Source organism: Amphibalanus amphitrite, unplaced genomic scaffold, assembly GCF_019059575.1.
Source record: "Amphibalanus amphitrite isolate SeventyFive unplaced genomic scaffold, NRLGWU_Aamphi_draft 000133F_arrow, whole genome shotgun sequence".
Taxonomy (NCBI): domain Eukaryota; kingdom Metazoa; phylum Arthropoda; class Thecostraca; order Balanomorpha; family Balanidae; genus Amphibalanus; species Amphibalanus amphitrite.
Window position 1 is genome coordinate 968,930 of NW_024881628.1, and position 21,071 is coordinate 990,000.

At 54.3% G+C, this 21,071-nt stretch overlaps 1 protein-coding gene across 7 annotated transcripts in view; it reads right to left on the minus strand.

Moving 5' to 3' along the window:
* LOC122382105 (ecdysone receptor-like) overlaps positions 1–21,071 on the minus strand; it is a 45,676-nt gene that overhangs the window by 15,825 nt on the left and 8,780 nt on the right. For 2 of the 7 annotated variants that reach the window (XM_043367045.1, XM_043367046.1), the window contains exon 2: positions 16,205–16,497. In XM_043367045.1, the coding sequence (XP_043222980.1) occupies positions 16,205–16,295 (91 nt within the window). In that variant the 5' untranslated portion in view covers positions 16,296–16,497. Of the gene's footprint in view, positions 1–3,518; positions 3,689–9,241; positions 9,982–16,204; positions 16,498–21,071 lie in introns of those variants that run through there. The other 5 variants (XM_043367044.1, XM_043367043.1, XM_043367050.1 and 2 more) reach the window with 5 other exon arrangements.

A 21,071-nucleotide genomic window follows, 5' to 3' on the forward strand; every position in this document is an offset into this window, starting at 1 on the left:
CTAGGCGGGGCGGAGGTGACCGGCGAGGCGGAGACGGAGGCGGCAGGGGTGGCAGGATGGAGGCGGCGCTGCTGTGCAGGCGTACGGTCATCTCATTATACGGCGTACCCCGCGGTCCCTCCCCCGGCTCCCCGCGTGGCCGCCGTCGGGCCTCGGTTAACTAACACGCAGCACGAGAGAGCCGACCTATCTGCACAGCAGCAGTGCAAGCCCCGGGCTGGAGCGTGCACCAAATGACCAGTCGGTACACCGCGCCGGTCCAGGCGGTGTCCACGCCGCACCGGCGCACCCCTCTAGAACCGACTCAGGGGAGACGAGATACCCAGACGAATGGTGGGACGCGAAGCGTTGCAGAGGGGGAGATAAGAGAGGTGCATGAACGCGACATAACGATATGGCGCTCCGCCAGGCTGTTTGGCCGACGCCGCTGGTGGTCCCTCCAAATGTCATTGTTTTCCATCAACAATGCATGAGACTACCGTAGCGGATCGAAACGGTCAACAGCCGATCGGAGCGGGCACGCTGACAGAATCTATCAAACATTCACTCAGCGTGTCCAAATGCACCCACTGCAGCCGTGATCCCTTGTCGGAGCCGTCCGTACAGCTACGAAAGCCAGGTGTGACGTCCTTCAATGCAAGTCGGTACAGGCAGTGTATTGACTGCACTTGACCCTAGCGGTCACTTCCATTTTCAATTTCATCCGCCGAGGTCCGGCGGTGGAAGGATCGCGCAGAAGGCAAGGATCGTGGAGAAGCGGGCGAGGCGAGGATAGTGAGGCAGTAAGAACAGCGAGGATCAAGGAGCAGCAGACCGAGGGTCAAGAGTGGGAAGATGTTAAATATCACGCCGCACACCGATCGACCTTGCAGCCACCGCGACTAATCCAGCGTCGCTCGTCGTGCCACACTCGGTCATGCATGGCTCATCGCTGGGAGAACCCGAGTTAACGACCGACCGCAGCACCCTGCGACCGCCGCGGCCGCCGCCGCGCTGGGCTGGGCCGGCGCGGAGTCGGCCTGCGCTAGTCAAACACCACATCACCGCCGCGGGGCACGCCCGGGGCCGCGACGACCGGCACCGGATGGCCTTCGCCGGTCGGCCGGGCGGGCAGACGCCGCCCGGGGCACCGGCCGCGCCGGGCCGGCACGTTCAGTATCACCAGGCGGATCGCTGGCCGTCCAGAGAACAGACGAGAGGCAGCTCTCGGCACGGAGGGCTGAGAGCCGAGGGTGCGGCTGCCAAAAGTTCAGTAGCAGTTTCCTCTGAACCCGTTACCAGCCGGATCTATCAGTTAGGCCGTTAGATGCTTTGATGGATAACAATCTGATTCGACAGCCAACGAACTCTAAAGAACCAATTAGTTGAGCATCTAAATGAGTATTCAACAAGAAATGCACACTCGTCAGTCGCAAATTCACTCGGGACATTTCTCATAGGCGAAATGAATGATTGAAATACGTATCGCGTTTCCCACGGAAACGATAAGTTGTTTCTTTGTGCGCCCAGATGAGTCACGACGTTCAGCGTGTCATGCATGACCAGGCACGTACCCAGGATTTCGCCCAGGAGGGGGCCACCTGCTTTTGAAGGGGCCCCCCACAGTGTATAGGGCCCCCCAGGTTCCCCGGGGGCCCCCGGGAGTCATGAAGAACCTTTCGATGGTGGGGGGGGGGCATAGTGGGTCCTGTCTCTCCTGCACACGTAGGTGAGAACACGCCAAGTGTGTGGGAAAACGCAATTCAGTTCTTTACAACCTAATGTAGCATTTGGTTGTGATTTCTCGCGTTCCACTTCATCAAAGTCAATTAAAACGGTCTCTGTAACGGTCTAAGCCTTGAGAAAATGTGGAAAATTGGAAAGTAAAAATATTTTTGCTTGAGGAGTGTGCATGAAACGCACGGCATTTTATGAGCGAGCGCCTCAATTACTGAATATCCTCCAATTCCGGATATGTAGGTATATAATATAATAGTGGGGAATAAATGTCTCGTTATCGGAATTCCACTATCTGGCAACTAGCCCTATGTAAACGCGACTATTATATGTTTCACTAGGAAACGAGCGCAATTGTACTTTTAGCCAGAAAATAAATGCTTGCGTAATTCTGGGACACTCTGTATTAATTGGAGGGATAGGACTTAGGAGGAAATGCGATTGCAAATCGACCCACATCCCTGTGTTAGCCAATGACGCCTTTGGGGCCAAGGTTGGGGGTATTCAGTTTAGCCTTTTTGTTTTTCTGTGATATCTCCGGCACAGTGAAAGATATTGGCTCTTTCAGATGAGTGCCTACTCCAGTCACTACTTATATCCAGTAGCCAGTAGCCACTCAGATGATTTGGGATCAATCAGGTGATAAGCGTACTTTCAGACGACCAGGGGCCCCCAGTCAACCAGGGGTTCCCAGGCGACCAGGTCCTCCAGATGACTAGGGGCCCCACTGCCCTAGGCGACCAGGGCCCTCCAGGCGACCAAGGGCCAATGCGATCAGGTCCCCAAAGCGATCAGGGGCCCCCAGGCGACCAGGGGGCCCCCATGCGACCAGGGGGCCCCATGCGACCAGGCCCCCGGCTACCAGGGGCCCCCAGGCGACCAGGGGCCCTCTAGGTGACCAGCGGCCCTCAGGCGATCAGGGGCCCCAGGCGACCAGGGGATCCCAGGCTACCAGGGGCCCAAGGCGACCAGGATCCCCCAGGGGACTAGGGGCGACCGGGGGCCCCAGGCAACCAGGGGCCCCATGCGACCAGGCCCCCCGGCTACCAGGGGCCCCCTGGGCGACTAGGTACCCCCAGGCGATCAGGGGCCTCAATATCATGCAACCAGAGGCCCCCCATGCGACTAGGGCCCCCTAGGCGACTAGGGGCCACAGACTATCAGGGGCCCATACGACCAGGCCCCCGGCTATCAGGGCCCCCTGGGCAACTAGGGGCCCCCAGTCGATCAGGGGCCTCATGCGACCAGAGGCCCCCCATGCGACCAGGGCCCCCTAGGCGACTAGGGGCCACAGGCTATCAGGGGGCCCCATGAGACCAGGCCCCCGGCTACCAGAGGCCCAAGAAACTGGGGGCCCTTGGATGACTGCAGGGGCCCCTCGGGTACCCAGGGCACATAAATGAAACTTTAATATCAATTTTTCTTCCTAGTAAAAGACGTTTTATCCAGTGTTTAAAAAATATCCTTGGGCCTGAGGGGCCCCCTGAGCGCCTTCGGCGCTCAGGGGGGGGCCTTGGCCCCCGTGGCCCCCCCCTTGGGTACGTCACTGTGCATGACGCAAGTATGGCTGCCATTTTAGTCTGCCGCAGAGCCGGCGTCCCGAGGGAGACACGAATATGGAAATGATTCCGGCTTCGGTGAGCACAAGCAGGTTCAGTGCAGAGAAGTGTTAAGACCTTTGAGGTTATCCGCCTATTCCTGCAGATAATTCAAGTACGCCATCGTCGCTGCTTTGAGCATCAGCAGAAGCCATGGCAGTCGTCATAAAACTTGTAACGGTCCACAGCTCTCCGAAAACTTACATCCGGTTTGGATACGTCAGTTCAAAGTCACCTTCACCCAGAAAGAATGGATTTTATACACCTTGCAGAAACGCGTTGGCAGTCGACCGAAAACCCCCATCCTTGCTCCCATCCAGCGGCGGACAAAGGCTAAAATTCTAAATCGTCCCGGAGACTTCAACGCATTAAACGCGGTAGCACAGCCCAGCGGAGACTGCAGTTCATCACATCACACTAACACCGGTTTCCATGGTGACTGCGATACACAGTACGTCGGTACCACCAGACAGGTGAACGGACCCATCCCGGCATCATTTAGCCGAGCTAGCGTCACACTTGTATTCTCAAAGACAGCAGAAATGTGTCACTTATTGCAAGACATTGTGACAACACTTTCTCACTTTGTCGGTGCCGGATAAATGGGAAAACCGAGCCCGCAGTGGTCACCGCGGGACGCTGGCACCTGTGCGCTATCCAGGTCGGAAATCGCGGTGGATGATGCAATAACATCAACTGAGATTCGTCCCATCTAACGACTGAAATCGAATGCAACCCTTTACCCTATGCATACTGCTATCCTCAGAACAAACTCACTTCCTCAAAAACAATATGCTCACGCTAGGCATTTTAACCATGTTTACACTCAAGTTCAATGCTCTTCCTCCCCTTCAAAACAAAACAGATTGACACAAAGGATTTCCCGGTCGAACCCTTCCCCACCCCTTCATCATCCTCGCTGCGGGCTCCAACCCGTCCTCGCGGCTCGCACACCGCGGCGCGTCCGCCCGAGTGTGCTGGAGCTGGGGTCGGGCCGATGTTTTGTCCGTAACGCTGTTTGTTGTGCAGTCGGGACTGGTGCAGTGCGGTGTTTTGGAGACAGGCATCGATGACCTTCCTGCCCCGCAGCCAACCAACCGACCAAAGAATCAGTGAAATAACGGCGTACCCTCATTTCAAGCTGACCAGCAGGCAGCAAACCCTTCGAGCCGCCCAGCCTCAGGCTGTAGCCAGACTCAGCTAAGACCAGATTCTGCTAAGTGCGCACTGCGCTGTTTCAGAGACCACCGGGTACTCCCCTAATCTGGCTCATTTCCCTAAGCCCTCCCTGGGGCACCGGGCTGCCTCAGTGCGGTCAGTCACCTCCGTCGGAGATGTCACTGCCAAGGTCGTTACAGGTGCCGAGGGCCGGCCGGTTGGTAGGCATTCTGGGTGGACGTCCGCACCCACTGCCATCGACAGAGTGATGCTGCAGACAGCCCGGATAAAGGAGCGACCCAATGCAATGCAGATTCAGACGACAGATGGCGATGGGACGCATTGTCGTCGCGTTGGGTTAGCAGGTAAAAACCGACTTCAAGACAGCGCGGTATGCGAGACTGCTGTGTCTGGAATGCGAATCTGCATGTGGAAGCCTAATTCAACAGTTAGCCGATGTGCGTTGCACTAAATGACAGCCGAAAAATCAGACAGTTCGATCACAAGGCGCCTGTCCAAAACGCAGTCCAGTGACTTATATTCATAGCTCTTGGGCGCCGAAGTCACGTGTACCCTACACACTACAGGCCGCCTAGTCACGTGACGTCACTCATCCCCGCAAAGAGCATACACGTGACCGTTCGTATATTGCTGCCCGATGTCGTGCCGATCATCAGATGGCCTAGCGGCTCCGTAACTGAATCACGGGAACTATCGGCCAGCGGTAAGGGCCGGGCACGGAGGGGAGCGCAGCGCGAGAGTGGCTAACGGTCCGCGGTGGAGAGAGAGGAAGGAGGAGGGAAGGAGAGAGGGGTGTACCGAACAGAGGACGCAAGCAGGTCAGTCTGGGATCAGCTGCTCCCCTCCAGGAAAAGGAAAGATGGAATCGGAGCGGTTTTTTACTCCAGAAAACAAGGTTTAGAGTGCATGTGAAACATGAATCTTTCAGCTCAGTAGCAGCAGTTACTGTCAAGAACCGTTTCCAAGCGCACCTACGAGTACAAAGCAAGCCCGAACTGTTGAAACAAGCAGCCGTTATAATCGCAATTTTTCCTTCTGATTACAAAATAGCACCATTTCAAACCACATACAACAAAGCAACGGTTTCCAATGTCGCAACAAATCGGTTGAGCTTATGTTGGGCTTTTAAACAAATGTCCCCCCTAGTTCTCCCTAGTCTCGGACATCGCCCAGTCTTGACATTACCACGTTGACCGTTGCGGAGTGCTGCGCCATGGGCCGCTCGGCCCCCGAGGGCCGTGCTCCGCCCTCTGCCGCGTGACGCTGCATCACGCCAGTCACGCTGACGTCGAGTCGTGCGCGGCGGCGGAGGCCGCGGAGCAACGGCCGCGCATGGGGGCGCCGCCGCCGCCGGCCGCACGTGGCGGCGGCGCGCCTGCGTGGGGCGGCGCCGGCAGGCAGGACCGACCTTGGCGTCAGGGGCCTTCTCAGGCATCCCGGAACGAGCCGAGAGGCGCCGCCGCTCGCTGATGGCTCGTCTCGTGTCGAGGTCACCACAAAACAGTGGCTCTTTCGAACGACGAACTTTGTGACTCACAATCCCGCCTAGTGCAATGATTTCACTCAGCACGACCCTGGCATTGCCTCCCTCCTACACCAAGCCTATGTCACCTCCAACGTCACCAGTGATGGACGCGGTGTCGCGCACCCAGTCCATTGACTCTGGGATCGTGCGACGACCTCTGAGGCCCGGCAGCACCCCGTCCGGGCGGAGGGCGGGTGGGCGAACGGGTAAACAACCGGCGAGTCGCGGAGCGGGGTGCCAGCGGGGGGCGGACAACACCGCCCGCTTGTCGCCGACCACCACGCACTGTGCCGGGGAGGCTCAGAGCTCGCCACAGCAGGTGAACCATGCCAGCCATGGATTTTGTCGGCATCCAGTTCAAGAGAACGATCTCAGCAAGCAGGTTGCGCCAGTTTTCTTGCGTCTACTCCAGTTTTGGGTTCAAGAAGATTTAAACGGGACTTGTCCTGACCTGACATCTCTTTTTGCAAAATCTACGTCTAATGGAGCACAACGCGCACCAATTTCCACATTCATCTAAAAATGGAATGAATAGAAGAGCACAGAACAAACTCCACATACGATCGGGACCTTTAATAAATGAAAGTTGTTTGCATCTTCCATCGCCCGGGTAAGCTCGCCTCAAACTATGCGGAAGTAATGAATGGCTCGAGCGATAATGGTTCGTTCATCCTGCCGGGGTCGCGGGGCCGGGCAGGTGCAAGCGCGAGGCACGCCCCGGCAGATGTTTCCCTGAATGACGAAGGACGAGAGAACGTCGGCCATTATAACGGACCACCACTGGGTCGAGGGGAGCGGGCAGGTGTCTATTTACAGCGCGCAGCCAGCGAGGGACGACACCACCGTCCACCGCCCAGTCGGCCGGCAGGAGCACCGGAGCGGTACACTGGAGCATCCGGTGGGCGACAGACGGCGCGTGCAAGGGATCCCCAGGAGCCGTCACGCTACGCCGGTCGCCGTCACGTCATGGACACGTCACAGACCAATCACAGGGGTGTCACGATCTGTGACATGACCGTCACGAAGTTCCTGTCGAGGAATATGCGAACCTTGTGCCGGACTCGAGTCACGGACTTGCGACATGGATCGCATAGCGCCGGCCTGACAGGTGGCAGACCTTTACCAGACAACGTCAACCGCAGACGGGTCACTGCAGCATTAATATTTCCTCTCGTGCCACCTCCTGGAAGGAGAAAACCCTGCGGCAACCGCAGGATCCCGCTGACCCAGAGAGCGGTCGCTGCTGCTGCACCGTTCCCGGAGCTCGTCCCCTCCCCAGCCGAGACCAATCCGCGGTCAGGGTGGGCGCCACGGGAGGTATGTGAGCAGCCCAGGAGAGCACCGAGCCCGGCGGGCACCCGGACCGGTCCTACAGCATCCCCGAACCGGCTCAAAACCTGCCTCCAACCTGCCACGCACCCGCCCCGGACCTGCCGCGAACTAGCACCGAGCCAGGAGCGGCCAGGAACGTCCTGGAGCTGTCAGAAGCGAACCGGAGCGGCGACTTTCGGCCGTGAGTCAGGCACTGTTCGGCTGAACGATAGTGGGACGCAGTGACTGAGACTTAGCTGGGCTGATGACGCATTGTGCCGCCACGCTGCGACACGCGTGCGTTGGTGTGCGGATGGGAGCCGCTCAGTTGAAGGCGCGGTAGACCGCACTGAGCGGGGTACTGAGGATTTCGTACAAGGAATTCCGGGAGTGGGGAGAGCTTCCCGCTCAGCGTCAGCTAGCCCACCCTTCGAAAGACAATGGCGTTGAAACATTGTTGAAACTTTGACAGGTGCCGTTATAGTCGAGTGTTTTGCCGCTCTCAGAGTAATCCAACTTCCAGGAAACTTCCGAGATGCCAATGTCATGAAAGGTAGCTGAAGCCCTAAAACTTGTATCCGTGGCTACGCAAAAACCTGTAGCAAGAGCGATTTTGTCGTGCTATGGTAGTTTAGTTAGGCGGTCAATAGTTTGACAGGTGAATGTTACATAACAGCTCGTGTGATTTTCCCTTTCCTCCTTTTTTCGTTGGCCCGCAGCGCAGTTCTCGGAGCTAAACTACACGACTTCAGGCGCGGTTTGTCGCCGTCAAGAGGTCATTGTCCTCCACGGAGAGATGTGGCTGAAAGCGACTTAAACCGGCCGGCATCGGCCCGATGATCCGATAAGAGGATTGCAAAACTATGTCTGCAGGAGAGGATGACGGAGCCTGAGCGCCAGAGCACCGCCGTCGGATTACAGATTTCAGCAGAACGCCTGCACGGGACCAGTGAGCTCATGAGCAAAAACTCAACCTCAAGTAGGGCAATGGCACGAAGATGTGAAATCCCGTACTTTCAGGAGCAAGCGGCTTATCGCGTCTTGTCCTTCATATAGAATTATGTGAATCAGAATCAGGGCAGGAATAAACCAAATCACACCGGAGAGCGTAACAGTCTCTACACATTGCATCAGAACGCATGCATATCCATTATCCATGCACCCCCTAAACGAAGAAAATTCACCCAGCACAACGTGCACTTGCCCAACCGGGGAGCGAGCAATGCCCGGTCAGTGCCCCGCGTTGAGATCTTCGCGGTTCCTTGGACCGGGAAGCCAAATGCGCAGCCCGGGGAGCGGGGGCCCACGAAGGGAGCGGCTCTGCGGGTCCGGCAGGCCGGCCAGAGACCGCGTCAGAACCGCAGCCTCCCTCTCTGCCGCGGACGGTACCCCGCAGTTGGCTAAAGGGATGCCGCTGACCTCCAGTCGTACCTTCCCAGCCACCAAAGGACGGTTCCTCGCTGACGAGATCGTATATGATAGGGGCCACCACCGGGTCCAATGACTTCGGACAGCGCCGAGTTAACATGCATGGTCATTGCCCAGTCAGGCTTAGTGTGTTTGGAGGATACTTAACAATCAAAATGAACATAAATCTTATCGAAATGTATTCGCGGAGCGATGAATACGCAACGGATCAGACGGTAGTACCCAACAGCTTCAGATGTTCGAAAGAAGGGTGATAGATAAAAATAAATCGCAGCTCCAGTGCCGAACGGAAAACAAAAAAAAAACAAGTGTCCAGCCAAGAAAAAAAAACGGTTACTAATGCAAAAACAATTTATCCTAGCAGGCCTTCATTTGATGCCAGTCGTAGCCTTGGCTATAATTACCTTACAGCCCTTCAGCCTTCATTCAGCCCTCCGCCCTGCTCCTCCCTCCCCTCCCATCCCATCCGACCCCGCCGACCTACCCTTGGTGGGGACGATGGTCTGCGGCGGCGCCGTGATGAGAATCTTCCTCATATGGTGCGGCGGCCCTCCGAGGCCGGGCAGCTGGGTGACCAGCGGGCCCGTCATGCCCAGCTCCAGCTCGTGCCACATGGCGCCGTCTAGGCCCACCACCTCGAAATCGGACGGCTCCATGGCCTGTGTGGGCGACGCCAGCACGGCATTGGTGGACGGGGAGGGAGCCGACAGCGGCGAGAGGCGCGACGAGGACACCTCGGGCACATCGGGCGAGTCGGCCGAGCTCACCACCAGGCTCTCCAGCCGGTGGAACGTGCCGCCCTTCGGGTCGGACAGCATCATCACAGGCGGCGGGGGCACCAGCTGTAGCTCGGTCCGACCCGAGTCCGACAGTTCCCACAACTCCCGGCAGTCCACAGAAACGTCCGCCACAGTCGCTCCGTGACTGGGGATGTGGAACCCTCCTCACAGCTCGAACAGTCAAGCTCCAGTTACGAGCTGGCACGGCGCAGCCTGCCACCTCTTCTTGCGTGAGTCGGCAGTCTTTTTGTAACCTTCCAAAAACGAGCAAGGTCTTTGCCAAAATCAACGTATCCCTCGACTTCCGTCAAGCTCAATCAACACTTTCGCACTTCACACCACAGCGTCTCACCAACTGTCCTCTTCTGTGCAGCGCTGGACAGGTATCCCCCGCCGGCGGAGCGCCCAACACACCTGCTCGCCGTCAGGTCAGGTGCCGACTGCCGGCCGGCGCCCGCTTCCGCCATCTTCTCCTCATGACGTCACCGAGCAGCGTGGCGGCGGAGGCGGCGCGGCCGAGACGAGGGCGGCGCGGCGGCGGCGGCGGCGGCGCAGAGGTAGAGGTGGAGCAGGAGCGAGGAACAAGAAATGAAAGTCCTTGAGAAGACTGCCGAGGAAGAAAAGGAGCGCCTTCAGAAACGGATGAACGCCCCATGGCGCGACGCGGAAATGATTCAGTTCGGTCGGTGCTGATAGGTGTGAAACGCTGTCGATGATTTCGATGATTTTGGATTTCGGAGTTCAGATAGGAACTAGCATAATTAAATATAAGCTGCCTAAAACGTCGACGTTTCTTGCTAAAACAGGTAGATTTTTCATTTCCGTAATTTGAAACCGTGAGACATTAAAAATGCGATACACAAGAAACACCCTTTTAACTAACTAAATGAATGCATTGTCCTCTGAATGACATCGTCGTGAACAGCAAAAACCGACATTTCACAACCCCAGGACCAGGATTTTGTTCGGTGGTTGGTGCTAACGAAAAAAAAAACGAACCAGCGTGCCCTGTGCAAGGTACGAGATGTGTGCATTTGCGTCCCTTTAGACTTGTACGAATCGGCGTCGGAAAGCTGAGTCATGGCATCGGCAAATCAGCCTCCACAAAACACTCATATCCAATGACTGACGACTTTTCAGGGTCGGTCAAAGGCCTGCCCTTAGCCACGCCTCATAAGAACCTTGATCGGCCAGAACAGGCTTTGGTTCGTCGAGTTCGAAAAGAACACAGTTTGCGCTTGCAGTCATAGTGGTATCTCCTCGCCACTTGATTTCAGCCGAGGGCTCTCTAATTAGGTGCTCAGAGAGTTGTTAAATATTGTCTGTCTAAAACCAAATATTTTTTTTTGTGAACAATTGATCGTGAATCAATTTGCAATTTATCTTCACTAAATCAATTCAGAGTTTTGATTACAGTAAATATGTGTAATAAATTACCTTTACCGCATCATAAATTTAACGTTTTGATCATGAAACGATACTGGTGTGGTGAATATGCAAAGACAGATCATATGATTGAATCACGGCAAGTCAGCCACAAGGACATCAAATTACAATGCAAGCATACGACGTCCGAAAAACGCAACGGGCCAGCAGCAGCGAAATCACATCCGTGTCTCTGCATTCTATAAAGAACCGTCCACACCGTTACCAGATATCGAGTCCCGAGCTGGGAACCGGGCTTTCTTCCCACGTCCACCAAACCCCGGGCCTGCACAATGCACGGTATCTATCAGTCTTTCAGTGCTCAGTACCGCGGCCGATACATAGTTCTCAAACGATCTATCGGCACGACGTGCTCCAAGGCCGTCTGAAAAGCATGGACGCATGGACACAAACACGAGGAAGTGGCAAAGTGCGGAATTTCTGAGGCAACTTTCATGTCACCGACGGAGACGGCGTGGGTGTGTGTTGTTTTCCTTTGCGGTCAGGTAAGACACAGAGTGCGAGGAAAATAGTATGATAAACAATGCGTTTATGGTGGTGAATACCAAACCAACCACAGCAAGCCGTTATCAACTTCGACTGGCATGCAAACTTTAGGAAATTGCAGCTAATTTCAACGGAATAAAAACAAGTGATGCTTTCTTTGGCGACGAGCGATGAACTTCTTAGAAATTAACGTTGCTTCGTTGCTGTACCTAACTAGTATGAGGCTGTCTGGAGTTGTAGTAGTTGCAATAATTGCATCATGCTGTATTTATTTATCAAAAAAGAAATAGCAGCTTCTCCATATAAGAATGAAGCGGTAGACCATACCAACTCGATGTCTTAGATATGTGTTAACCCTATTAGTGGCAGGCTCCTGGCTACCCCTATTAGTGGCAGGGGGGGGGGGGCTGTTTACGACCCCCCCCCCTTGATATCTCGAGATCTAACGGGCCGATTTTCAAAATTCAAACGGCATTCGATTTCGCTCAACGTGATCTACATTTCTAAAAAATAAAAATTAAAAAATGTCAATAGGGTGGGGGGGGGGGTAGAGGGGGTAAAAACGGGCAAATTGCAGATACATTTTAGACTGTTTATCACGGCCAGGTTTCTGAACCAATCTTAACGCAACTTTTGCCGATCGATAGAGAATGAACCAGGAATTCACATGGATCCTAAAAATATGCATTTTCAAAAATCATAGGCGGATACAGATCATTGAGATTGGGGGTACACAAAAAGTATAGTAAATAAGGTTTTTGTTGGTACTGTTTCTAAAAAGAGTGGTAATGGTCTTGTTATGTTACAATTTTCTTATGAGAGAACGACTACAATTGTATTGGTCATGCATAGGCGGTGTCAGGGCACCTATGTTGGGAGGTAAAACATAACCCCCCTTTTTGGACGCCTGGATCCGCCTATTATAGCAAAAACGTGTCAAAAGAGGATGCACAATAACTGTATATGTTATCACATGATACCTTTCATTCACTGTTCGTAAAACTGGTGCAGCATCGTGATCTTCGCCCAAATGACTCGCTTCACGAATAGGACCCCCCAATTCCCAGTGCTCTGGAGCCGCCCCTGGTAGAGTTATGAACTTGAAATTTTCAGGGAATGTGCCCAATTTAGTTTTAGGAAAAGTCAGAAAATTTCAGCATCGTAGCTTCAGCGGTTTCGGAGATATTCCCGAAAAACCTGAGGGGTGGATGAAAACACCCCCCCCCCCCTGCCACTAATAGGGTTAATACCTTTCGAACGGAAACATTCTATTTTGCTACGCCTTCCAACCATTCACTTTAAAGCTACCTAAATTTATTCAGATCCACCCTCACTTTCAGTCCTAATGACATTGGTAACGATGGTGAGACTGATTGGGTGGGACCGACTCGCTGAGGAACAAGTGAGCCTCTCAATGACAACTTCTTTGAGATAGTCACTTCACATCATCGAAGGAAAGTGTTATGAAAAAGTGGCAGACGACTGGAATCCAAAAGGTTAGATGGCTTGCAACTGTATCGTGAGTCATGAACCTCAAGGAACATAGCCCCTGTGCCCTGGCTGAACATTGAACAGGCAGAGCCGAATAAGGCCCATAGCCGACGCTCATGGGTGCTGCCATCTAGCAAAGCTTGTTAGCAAAGCACCAACCGGTAGGTGGCAGCACCTAGCTGAAACTGCAAACCATTGGGTGCGCGCTGGGCAGGGAAGAGAACGGAATATGCCGACTTTCGCATTGCATTATCTAGTAATGCATACAGATGTACTGAAAGCACTTACAAGAAATATTGAGCCCCCCCTCTTCTGTGTGACTTATTGCAGCAGAGTGCACTTCTGCTCAGAAGAGCTTACATTTGAGCTCCCATCAACTTTGACGCCGGATATTCAGCGGCTGCGCATCAGAGGTCCACCAATGTTATTTCCCTTTTTATGGCGGCTCCTTCCGCGGCCAACGATCCCAGATATTGCCACTAGACTGAAACTGCGCAGTTGGACGTCGGCACAGAGCCCAGCAGTCGACTATGACCGGGTGCTTCAAATCCCCGCACCTCGCAACAAATGCATCACAAACCTCTCCCTGCGACCGGACCCCACCCATCACATGCCGTCAGCAGTGGACCAGTACACCTATCCGTGCTTCTATCCTCAGGATACTGAAATCCTTCTCCTCCACGCCACAACCCCCTTCCGGGCTGGACAGGCAACTTTATCTCATGCGGGCTGCTCCCTTGGAGCGGCACCGCTGCTCCCGAGGGAGCTGCACCCCGTAGCCGGGTGCAGAGAGTGCTTGGGGGGCTGGTCGGCCTGTTCTATGGACGGGCTCAGCCCCGGCGACTCTCTAGGGTGCCTGCCCAGACCAATGTCTCCCCCTAATTCCTATCATCCTTCCGGCTCTGCAATGGTCTTGTCGACCGAAAGGGCCTAACCCAACAAAACAAAACAAAACAAACAAAGTGGACCAGTATCCCGCCGTTCATAGAACTCCAACCACTCGCCCTCGTACCCCCACCTGTCGCTGGCGCGGCACAGGCCACAAAGGGCCGGGGCGGGGCAGTGAGACAACACAGAACAGACACACCGGAAACGGACCAGGCGGCCGGACAGTCAGCCGGCCGGCGGGCGGGCGACCCTCGCGGGGCGACTAGACGCTACATGGGGCGAATAGTACCGGCAGTGTAGCTCACGATTCACTGTCTTTAGAGACTTATTACCAGACCTATTCTATTCTAGTTATGATTCTAGCAGAATCCATACCAAAACACCAGGGGACAAGATAAGGTGACAAGCTCTGAACCAATTTACCGGCTCTTTTTCTGTCAGCAGTTGCTGGTCTAGCCCTAAAGCAAGGTGAAATGAGCCAGCCAACGTATCTGTCCAGTTTGACATGAATTTGCCCTTGGGTTTGCGTTACAACTTACTATTTGGAGGCAGTCATATCCCTTTGCCGGCTCCCGCCCTGTTCAGAGTTTGTTTCCCAGCCTGACCCCACCCCTTACCGCACAATGCCCTCCTTTACCCCCATTCAGCATGTCAGTCACCGTCAGCATGTCGCTAGTGAGAAAAATCACAGGCTTCATACAGCACACAGGCCGCAGACGCATGCTGGCAGGTATCTGACACGCACATTACCACCATATGGCAGCACAGGTGACAGCGCCAGCTGTCGTCACAAAAGGAAAGTGTGCGGGCGAGCCTCGAGCACGTTTCGCCGAGGGAAACTAAGATAAAAAACACACGAACGTGTTTCGAGCCAAATGAATGGGAAAGTTTCAAGGTTACCCTTTTCACTCCATTATCGCTTTGTCCGACACCGTATAAAGCTATTCAGCACCAAATTACTTCCGATCAAACCTCTTATTTTAAGTCCTTGAGAACACGTCCGTAAGAAATAATTTCCTCTCCCTCTCCATAAACACACATGGACAGGGGAATTCGCGTCTCCCCACCGCCACCGGAAACCAGAGACGAGGCGGCGCTCCACGGCCCGCCAACTCCAGCATCGACCAGACTGTCGACGCTTTTTGTCGGTGGGCGTGGTAAAAAGCTGCCGCCTGTCGCCTCCCCCCCCCCCCCCCTGCCGATCTCGGTCTGCCAAGAGGGGAGGGGAGGGGAGCTGAGATAACCGCCCTTCCGCGGGCTCTGCGGAAACGGCGTCGAATTTCGGAGGAAGGTATAAATGATAAATATTTAATATTTTCAAATAAGGACTTTTCAGGCTGTGTCACACTGTGGTAGTAATCAGTGACCTGTCGGCGGGACATTACATAACGAGTTTGGAAGATGAAATTATGTAAGGATGTGAACGTCCTCAGTCCACAAGCTACTGGATGCATGGTTTCTGATGCAAGTTCAGCAAACTAATTAGTTAGGCGACTTCAATTTGTATAGTTGTTTTCTTTCCAAAATGCCTAAAACAAGAACAGAAACAACTAAATGTCGAAAACCTGCAACTTTGTCCGACAGGTATCTAAATCGGGCAAAAACTATAATTTGGCCGCATATTAAACTGAAGCATTGATCTCCGCAGCCAATCACGGTAAGCAATATCGAGGATCAGCAAAAACATCGGCCCAGCAGAACGGCAAAAGCATGCTGTTCAGAACAGGTTGTCAATAAACATGAGCAGCTGTGCACACAAATGAGGCAGCTCTCCGAACTCTGATCAATAAGCGGCGCGCTGTGGCGGGCCTCAGCGACAGAGAAGCGCCTTACGACCGGTAAAGGTCCGCCTCTGTCACCTCAGCTCAGCGAGTCTGACGCCGACAAATATGGACAGGCGAGACAGGCCGGGTACTGCGCCCGGATGCCGGGAATGCCGATTGTCCTGAGACTGATGGAGCCGGTTTTCTGGCGTCCGGGTCACAGCGAGGATGATGTGAATTAAAAGCGTCTCCCTCGAGATGGCACAAAGCTGTGTAGGGCCACACCATTAGTGAGCGCACGGTCGAACGACTACAATGAACTTCACTCGCTTCTTGCTTCTACCTACTGGAGGATGAATCGAGATTCAAGGCCGAGTATGAGCCCGAGTAGCACCCAAAAAGTCACTGCTGTTTGCTGTTCGCAAACCTGACGTAATTTTCCCACCTTTAAAGTAGTTCACTTCGGAGTACGAGATTCACAACTCAACCATTTGGTCCAGTGCGTTTTGATTTATCTCATTCACCAATGTATGATAATGTGGTAAGGTCCCTCCCATTACCATTTCTACCCGGCGGTAAGACTCTCCCACTCACCATTTCTATCCGGCGGCGAGCACGGATCGTAGCTGCTGCCGGTGGATAGTGGCGACACGGCGAAAAGGGCCGCTGCCGCCGCCGAGCCCATGCTGCCGGGCGAGCTGGCCGAGCCGGGCGAGGCGCCGCGCGCGGGCGAGCCGGGCTGCGGCGGCGCCGCCGCGGCCGCCCGGGGGGACAGCGTGCCGGCCGCGAGTTGGCCGCGCCGCGCGCCCTGCACCAGCGCAGACACTGAGACGGTGGCCAGCGTGTGCGGTCGCTCACCGGACCAGCGCCGGCATCACACCCAGAGCCTGAGGGACGGAGGGATGGGGCGGTTAGAGTGCAACTCGGTGTCTGTATGGGGAGGTTGCAGATTTGAATACACTTCAAAACCTACAGGGGAGATGAGGGACCAGAGCAGCACCTCTTAATCTTGAACACAAACTGCATATAACTGCGACACTAAAAACAACAAAAAGCTCAGGACTGGTCAATGGATCTGGGAGCAAAAAAGTCCATGTCCATGTCTGGATCAAAATCCTCTTTTTCTTCACCAAACTTGCCTCGTTAAGACGTCTAATAGAGCTAAGTCCCGCCCTCAAAAGTGCATTTTCGGTGTAATTATCCTACAAAAACGGTGCAATCTCAGCACAAACACCTCACATCCAATTGTTTACTCGGGAGAACTCAGACGACAACGACAAACAGCACCTTCCCCGACCGGCCCACAGATGGCAGGGCGGTCGGCCACCCTGGGTCGGCCGGGCCGGCCGGTGGCGCCACCCAAGCGCCACCTAGCCGAATGGGGTCATCACGCCAGGGACGGCTGCTTGTCGGCGGGCGGACGACAGGGGCGGGGCGGGGGACGGGGAGGGCGGGGGCTTGCTACAATCGATGACGAGGGAAGGTCAGGGGCGACTGAAGGACGCGGCAGCCCGGCAGAGGACGGCGACCCCAACAGCGCTCTCAGCTCTGCCGCGGCAGAACGGGGCGACCATAGTGGGGCAGGGGTGAAAAATGCGCATTGAACCGACTGAGCATTGGAGAGCCATGCACGGCGGCTGTAGCTTTGGCCAGATGACTGATTGTACATACAGTTATCGCGGAGGCGTCGACTGCCGGAGAAAGAAAACAAAGGAGAGATTTAAGTGAAGCCGACACACTGAGGAAGACGATTTACAACTAACAACTTTCCAGAATTAGAATCATTCATCGCAGATACGAGACCCCAAGTGAGACTTTCAGCAGCTTGAAAAGCGTGTAGATTGTTTATATGGTCCCGTCCGCCGCTGCTCCTGTGTCAATGTATCCCAAAGTCATCCAAATTAAATCGTTCAGCATGCAGACGCCGCCTCCCAACCTAACCGCGGGACCTGTCGACCCCTGTATAGCCCACCCCTGTGACCCGGGGGCGTCGAGCTCCCTAACAGTACCTACCGGAGCTACTTAGATAGCAGTGTCGTCACCTGTTCCCCGACCGGGGTCACCAGGGACAGACCCACGGGGTAAGGTCGCGGGGCGCGAGGTCATGAGGTCGAACTCGACTCAAACCAGTGACGGCCAATGGAGACGGATGGAGCGACAGCCCAAAAGACGACGGAAATCGACGGCTTGTCACAGCACAGCCCTCTGCATTTTGCAAACTGATCAGAGTTATGAGTGCGTCCAAAGTCGACAGCATGACCCAGAAAATTAAGACGAACTCTTAGCACTTAGAAGAGAGAGAATACTTCAAAGTTCACCACGGACATCAAAATAAAACAAGACGGCAAAGGGTCATGATGGCCTCCTGTCAGCTTTGTGTTGACATCAACTCGAAGGTTATACCTACGTTACCGTCGCTACCAGACATGCTATGCGTATGCAGCCATTCATATTATCCCAGCAACAAAACTCTACAAAACGTGGTTGCTAGGGGACAACACCGTTCCCAGTTTCTGAACCACGCTCATGTGTTTCCTGGGAGGGTATTTCGGGCAGCCGTACGCGCCATCACAAGTTTCCCACGAGAGCGCTTCAGGGCTCACCAAAGTTAGCTGATCGCATCTCAAGTCACTCAAGCAGTCAGCCGAGTAAGCTTGATACCTACTCGACTGGTCAAACTGATACCAGACGGTTCCCTGAGTGGTGCTGACAAGAGTAGTCAGTAATTTCCACGGACCCAAAGACCTCGGCCACAGCTAACCTAAGACGCAGTTATTGGAGTGTATGGATCACGTACTGGCATGACACGCAACCATGATTACGATGATATATGATACAGCTAAGACGCAAGTAAAAATAACAAAGTATTACTTTGATTAATTCATAGCATGTGCCTACTAGTTATCAGCGGGGTACCGACTTAGGGTAACGCACTATAGTTTTATGTTCTGTTGCATGACTGAACATTGAACAATCCAATACCCCTGCCGGTGGCCTACTATAACTAGTTCGTTGTTTGTTTACAACACGAATGCACGATGCAGCACAGAGAACTCGGTATGTTTATTCTGGCGGCCATGCGATGAATAGCAGATTCCGTATGTCGTCCGTGGCATCATTTCCCATATCTCGACTACCCAGGCGACTGGCAGTCACCGAAGCACAGCAGAGCCAACTGTGGACCCAGCGAACACCTGACAATGAGCTCACGGCTCAGCCATGACGATTCACCCACCACAGGTGCTTTAGCTGCCCCCCCCCCCTCCCCTACCACCCCTGTCTGATGACGTCAGTGTACTCATTTATCGGACATGGGCGGCCGCAGTCGTCGCTCCACCCCCCCCCCCCCCCGTCTCCCTGGGAGGGGGGGGGGGCAGTGTGACCGCCGCCGACTGGGGGGGGGGGGTAGATCTAGGTCAGACACACCGACCGCGACGGGGGCCGCCGCCGCCGCCGCCGCTGCCGGAGTTGGATATGGTCTATGGATGAGGCCTATTGGGGATGGCGCGGGCAATGGCATATCAGTCTGAACTGGCGGAAGAATCTAACAAAGACACGCACCATTTTAACCTATGTAGCAGGGGCCCGGGAACGATTTTCAAGTTGGGGGGGCGAGCCTAAAATACCTGATATGATGCATATGAAGCAGTTGCGTCGTTAGGGGTCTAAGGGGACACGTACCCCCCCCCCCTCCCCACCCCCCACCCATCGGGTTCATAGGGACCCTCGGGTCCGAGAGGCCCTGCGGCGCCATTTGACCGCGCGCTGAGGGTTAACGATGGCCATATTTCGACTCAGAAGGGCCCCATAGGTCTCGTTAGAGCACCTCATGGGTCCTAAATAACCACACTAAGATCTCCACAAGGGCCCCACGCCGGCTTCTGAGGAAATCTTGCATATTTTAAGGGCTTCTCTGTGGTCTCCAAAGGCCCGTTACTGACCTCTGAGAGTTCTTACCGGCCTATGAGGGGCCAGTTCTAGGGGCATTTCCCGCCTGCGATGGTCACACACTCATTTTTCCGAGGGTCCCATAACGGCAACTAAGGGGGCCCTCATCGGCGCCTATGACGGCCCACACCGGTGTCTCTGAGCGTTTCACACACCCAACTCTGAGTGCCTATTAAAGCCCTATATCGGCGGCTCTGAGGACCCAACAGTCAACACCTGCGCATCTAAAGGCCACCGCTGGAAACTTTTGAGGGCCCCACACCGGTGACTCTGAGCCCTGAGGGCCCCACCGGCGTCTGACAGTACCATGCCGGTCTCTAAGGACCCCACAAGACTTCTTCTGCCGGCCTAAGGGCCCCGTGCCGGTCACTGAGAACCCCCTGTTGGCTTGAGTAGATGGTTCGCGTCAGCAGCTCTAAAGACCCCACACCCGTCTGTAACGGCTCCACACCAGCGTCTATGAGGGCCCAGACTCCAGAGCAACGCCTGTAAGGACCCTCACCGGCGCCTCTGAGAGAATCGATCTGAGCGCCCGAACCGGCACTTGCATGGCGGCCCCATACCAGTGCCTCTAAAGGCCCCTTACCGGCGGCTATGAGGGCCCTATACGCCGGTGATTCTGAGGGTGCTACCGATAACCGAAGGCATCACACAAGCCCTTAGTGTCGCTGAGCTTTAATCCCATAGGTACCGGCCTTCCGAGGGCGCCACGTCAGTGCTGAATGCACTCATTGCCCCACACCCCTCCCTCACACCCGGAGCGGGTAAACTGTGTTATACCTATATTATAATTTATAGCAACGATTTTACCACCGTTGTACGTTATGTATTTCTCAAAGTTGACTCAAAATGGTCTAGTATAAATCTGGCCTGCCAAACTCATGGCCAAGGCCAGGCCCAAACCAAAGCGGGATGACAATAGCAGATGTTGTGAAATCGATACTGTATCAGCAGAAACCATTCAGATGGCCAGGAAAATGCCGTGTGATGATGTTTTTTTTTTTTTTTACGCCGCCACCCATTAATAGGTGACCAGGAGTGCCCCCACCCTCGAACCCAGCGACACACAGTACCCTTACGTTAACACCAGAGAAAAAAAAAACAAACAATGTCGCGGCACTCCCAGCTAAGAAATGGAAAAGAAATAAAAAGAAGACAAGAAGGGAGCGAGGATGTAGGTATGGTATAATCATAAGACAGAAAGTAGTCAATGAGCTCATAAGTCATTGACTGACCCCCCACTACAATCCCCAATAAAAAGGTTAAAGTGATCATGGGAGACCCAGCCATGCAGAGAATTTAACATTTATACAATTTTCTGAGTAATATGCAAAATAATATATGCATACATTATCTGGTCATTTTAGCAGTTTGCTATTGCTGGAGCCAAGTGAGACCCCGCAGCTAAGCAAAGCTTGTTGCCGCTCGGTCTCACCGGTTCCAGCGATGGTTATTGGGTGATATTTGATACCACAATAATACACCGTAGGACGTCAATACAAAACACTTACAT